The following is a 5,120-nucleotide window of genomic DNA, read 5'->3' as shown; positions in this document are numbered from 1 at the left end:
AGCGTCGGCGGGCCCTGGGACACCACACCCAACAAACGCACCTGGAAGAAATCAAAGAGAAGGACTCAGAAGATGAGGGTGGTCCCTGCTGCTGCCCACGCTGCCTGGGGCTGTCTGGGTGGTGTGGGAGACTGGAGGCCCAGGGACTACACCTCCTCCAGAACAGTCATGCACATGAGGGGGGTGGGTGATGGGAACCAAGAGGCAGAAGGTAAAGTGGGACCGTGGACACGTGGGGTCTCTGGGGACACTCTGTGTCAGAGTTTGCACTTTTAGCGACTTCCTCTTACCACGTGGTGACAGTTGAACTCCTTCATCACGGACGCCTCGTTGAGAAACTCAATCCTCTCACGCATGCTCGCGGCCTCGTTCACAGTCTTGATGGCCACCCTGGTTTCAGGTTCGTCCTTAACCACGCCCTTGGCGACACCCTCATAGACCATCCCGAAGGACCCCTGTCCGAGCTCTCGGCTCATGGTGATCTTCTCCCGGGCTACTTCCCATTCATCGGGAACGTACACTAGGGAAGAGAAGGCCGGAATTGAAAGAGCTCTGGGAACAACGCACAGAAAGTGCTTTGGAGAAAACACTTTAAAGATACCAGTTCCTTTTTTATTTTGAGAGGATTTGCTATAGGACGCATGGGCTCACCAGACAGACAGAGAGAGAGAGACAGAGAGACAGAAAGCGAGAAATCACCCCCCAGGGGGGATGGCCACACCGCAATCCCTTCTCTTCCATTCTCCTCTCGGGATCTTGGGCACGCACGCACACGCGCCCAGCGTGAGTTTAAGCCACCAGGTCTGGGACTCAAACTGCGGTCAATTACATGGGAGTCTGGCGATGTAGCTATTACACCATCCGCTGGTCCCTAAAGATGCCACTTCCTAAAACCCACAGAAGAAAACACCAGGAGAGTGACACGGCTTCCTGTGAAACGCCACAGATTTAAGGAAGATCTTTGTACGGTACAATTGTAGACAATTGCAGACAATTGCTCGGCATTACACATTTTGAGGATTTCATGAGAATTCTCAGATACAAATAGCATAAAAGAGCCAGAAAGGGGAGTCAGCTGGTCAGCATGCTGGCTAAGGTGCTGGATTCCCACATGGCTGACTGTGGTTCGAGTCCTGGACCTTGTTGGTGGCTTAAAAATAATACTGGGTGCATGTGCATGCATGTCCAAAATCCTAGCAGGAGAATGGAGGGACTGTGGCGTGGCTATGCTGCTTTGGAGATGACCTCTCTCTCTCTCTCTCTCTGTCTCTCTCCAGCGAGCATACACGCCCTGTGGGAAAAACCTTAAGAAAAAAAAAAAAAAAAGAACCAGAAGGGAGAGGTTGGAGGAAGGAACTCAGGAAAGAAATATTTAATAGACAAAAAAATTTGAGGAATCAGCAGCTGGTGTAATGGCTATGTCACTGGACTCCCACGTACTCAACCATGGTTCGAGTCCTGGACCCAGTGGCTTAAACTCACGCCGGACGCGTGGGTGTGCATGCCCAAGATCCTGAAAGGACAATGGAGAAGGGATTGTGGCGTGGCCATCCCCCAGGGGGAGAGTTCTCTCTTTTTCTGTCTCTCTAGAAAGTGCATGCACCCTATAGCAAAACTCTCTCTCTAAAATAAGGAAAAGAAAGACAAAAGTTTCCCATCCATATGGCTCAGACGGTTTGTATCCCTAAGGACGAGGCTGATGCTTGCTTAGGAGAGAAAATACACAAGGCAGCCCAGTAGGCAAGACTTTTCAGCATACCCTCACAAAGCATAAAGATTTGCTGTCTCTACCCATTTATCACTAAGGATCCAGGCTTGCTTTTAATCAGAATTAACTATGTAACAGGCTACAAAACACGAAGTTAAAACCAATCACATTCATTCCTGAAGTCAATACCCTCAAATCCGCTTCTCTACATTCAACCCAACAGCTCTGACGTTATGAAGCAGGCCTAAACGCCAGCAGCCTGGAGAGGTTTCTATTCACAATGCTATCAGCTCTTTCCTGGAGGGGATTTTCAATGTACTCCGGAGGACGGTGACATGCAGATTAGCTTTGGAAGAAAGAAGTTTTGCAAGCACTTTGAACTGCGATGTCACTTTGCCAGCCCCTTGAGAAAACTGAGGATCTGGTGCTTCTCAAGTCGGGATAAATGAAGTTCAACCAAGGTGACAGGGTTCCTACCTGTTGGCCTGGGTGGCAGTAAGTTTTGTTTTTGTTGTTTCAAAGAGCCAAGATGTTTGTTTTTATTTTACTTTGTTTTATGGTATCGTATTGTATTTTATCTATCTATCTATCTACCTACCTACCTACCTACCTACCTACCTAATTTTGGAGAGAGTTTCTCTATAGGGCATGTGCGCTCACCAGAAAGACAGAGAGAGACAGAGAGAGAGAAATCACCCCCCAGGGGGGATGGTCACGCCACAATCCCTTCTCCTCCATTCTCCTCTCGGGATCTTGGGCACGCATGCACACGCACCCGGCGTGAGTTTTAAGCCACCGGGTCCAGGACTTGAACCACGGTTGACTACATGGGAGTCCAGAGACATAACCATTACGCTAACTGCTGGTCCAAAGAACCAAGCTGTTTGACAGGAGCACTTCAGAAGGACACTAAGTCTGAATTTGAGTCACCATTAGAGAGTCTGGTCTTACTGGATTCTGTCTAAATTTCTTGGACACTTCGCACTCCATGCTACGATTGCCAACTGGTGATTTATTTCAAAGCTGAGTAGGGGCTAGTAGACGGCGTAATGGTTACATCACTGGACTCCCACATGGCCATCCGGGCATGTGTGCATGCCCCTGGCCCCACCCCAGGTCCCGCCCCCAACTCCTGGCCCCACCCCCAGGTCCTACCCTGCCCCACCCCAGGGAGTGAATGTGGCAGGGACCCTTACCATCAGCGGCACTGAAGTACTCTGGGTTCACAGAGGCATACAATACTCCATTTCCCAACCTGCTGTTATTTCTGTTAAAAAAGATAAAATCTAGGTTAAAAGAAACCCATCTCCATACATTTCTGTACATACTTTTTTTTTTTTTTAAAGAAAGATTTCTGCAATAGGGTGCAGGCGCTCGCTGGAGATACAGAAAGACAGAAAGAGAGAAATCACCCTCCAGAGGGATGGCCACGCTGCAATCCCTTCTCCATTCTCCTCTAGGGATCTTGCGCGCACACACACGAGCACGCCTGGCATTAGTTTTTTTAAGTCGCCAAGTCTGGGACTTGAACCACAGTCAATGACATGGGAGTCCAGTGATGTAACCACTACACCATCTGCTGGTCCCTGGACCAGGGGACATTTGCTAATGGATCTTTTGGCTTCTTTCGTGGCCCCAGGTTGGGACTTTTAAGAAATAGTGGCTCCTTTACTTCATAGGAAATAAAAAGGCATATTTGTTTTTGCTTTTATTTTTTTTTAAAGTTTTGCTACAGATACACACACTTGCCAGAGACATAGAGAGGGAGGGAGAAAGCACCCCCAGGGGGCATAGCCACTCACCATCCTGTCTCCCCCATTCCCCACTCAGGATTTGGGGCACGAAGACACTCACGCCCTGTGTTTTATTTTTAAAACACTGGGTCCAGGACTCGAACTATTCAGTTTGGTATGTGGGATACAAGGGCCTTAAGTGCCATGCAACCAGCTGGCCTAAAAGGCGTATTTGGTCAGAGGGCTGAAAAGGGCATGTTTGGAAAACGCTGTTTGCAAAAGCAGCTCTCTCTGTGCAGCAGAACAACCGTAAGAACATCTGTGTTCCCCACCGAAGCCGTGTCGTTGCTAAGATGTTAGACAAGGCCGTCTTTTCCTGTGGAGAAACATTTGCCTGGAAAATCAAGTTTTCCAAGCCATAAAATAGTTTCTCAATATCTGCCCCTACCAAAGTTCCCAAATAACCCCCCCTCCCAAAAAAAAAAAAAAAAAAAGATCTTCCCTCGGGTTAAATTGTTAAACCACGGGGCTGGCAGGTGGTGTGGTGGTTGAGGTGCTGGACTTCCATGGGGCTGACGGTGGTTCTGGTCCTGGACCTGTGGCTTGCTTTCTCACTTTCTCTTTCTCTCTGTGGTCAAATTAAAATAAATAAATGGGGACCAACAGATGGCGTCATGGCTCTGTCGCTGGACTCCCATGTAGTCAACCGCAGTTTGAGTCCCGGACCCGGTGGCTTAAACTCATGCCGGGCACGTGTGCGTGCGTGCCCAAGATCCCGAGAGGAGAATGGAGGAGAAGGGATTGTGGTGTGGCCATCCCCCTGGGGGGTGATTTCTCGCTTTCTGTCTCTCTGTCTCTGTCTTTCCAGCGAGCACACGCGCCCTATAGCAAAAACCTCTTAAAAAAAAAAAGAAAAAGAAATGATTAAATAATATCATCGAATCACTTAGCCCTAACAAGTGTCTGCACGCTGCATGAGCCGCTCACCTCTTCCTGTGGTAGACGTACAACATAATCACCAGCCCTCCCACGATGAGCAGGACAGCGACAGGCAGAGCGACGATGAGATGGATGAAGGTATCGTACGTTCCTGCGGAAAGGGAGGGAGCGACGTTACTGGGTGGGCGGGGCAACTGGCTGGTCTCCACGTGTTTCCTAGTGTGTCCATTTAGTCCACCCAAGGGAGGGCCTCCCTCTACGGTCCTCACGTGGTGTTTCACCCCTCAGCCAGCCCGGATCATGGGTGCATGTGTGTGTGTGGGGGGCCGAGGCTGTGGGTCCCCTCTCTGGCTCTGTAGAGTGCTGCATTACTGCTGTGTCACCAGGTGACCCCCATTTCATTCATTCATTCTGTATTTGCTATAGGGCGCTTACCAGAGAGAGGCAGAGCGAGACAAGGTGAGAAATCCCCACCACCACCCGAGGATAGCCATGTTGGAATTCCTTCTCCTCCGTTCTCTTCCTGGGATTCTGGGCATGCATGTACACACGCCCTGCATGACTTTCAAGTCATCAGGTCTGGGACTCAAACCATGATCAGCCATGTGTGGGAGTCCAGCATTTTAACCAGCATACCACCTACCGGCTCCTCTCTCTCTTTCTCTCTTTTTCTCTTTCTCTCTTTCTTTCTTTCTTTTCTTTCTTTTCTTTCTTTCTTTATTGTTTTTTTTTTTTTTTTT

General features: G+C 49.2%; 1 protein-coding gene across 1 annotated transcript in view; it reads right to left on the bottom strand.

Annotated features, from left to right (window-relative positions):
* IGF1R (insulin like growth factor 1 receptor) overlaps positions 1-5,120 on the bottom strand; it is a 239,231-nt gene that overhangs the window by 11,927 nt on the left and 222,184 nt on the right. Inside the window, exons 14-17 of the mRNA XM_014592757.1 lie at positions 4,429-4,531; positions 2,905-2,975; positions 291-520; positions 4-41 (exon numbers count right to left, since the gene is read on the bottom strand). Of these exons, the coding sequence (XP_014448243.1) occupies positions 4-41; positions 291-520; positions 2,905-2,975; positions 4,429-4,531 (442 nt within the window). The remainder of the gene's footprint in view (positions 1-3; positions 42-290; positions 521-2,904; positions 2,976-4,428; positions 4,532-5,120) is intronic.

This window comes from Tupaia chinensis, unplaced genomic scaffold (genome assembly GCF_000334495.1).
Source record: "Tupaia chinensis unplaced genomic scaffold, TupChi_1.0 Scaffold138490_1, whole genome shotgun sequence".
Taxonomy (NCBI): domain Eukaryota; kingdom Metazoa; phylum Chordata; class Mammalia; order Scandentia; family Tupaiidae; genus Tupaia; species Tupaia belangeri.
This window is presented reverse-complemented; position numbering and strand designations above follow the sequence as displayed.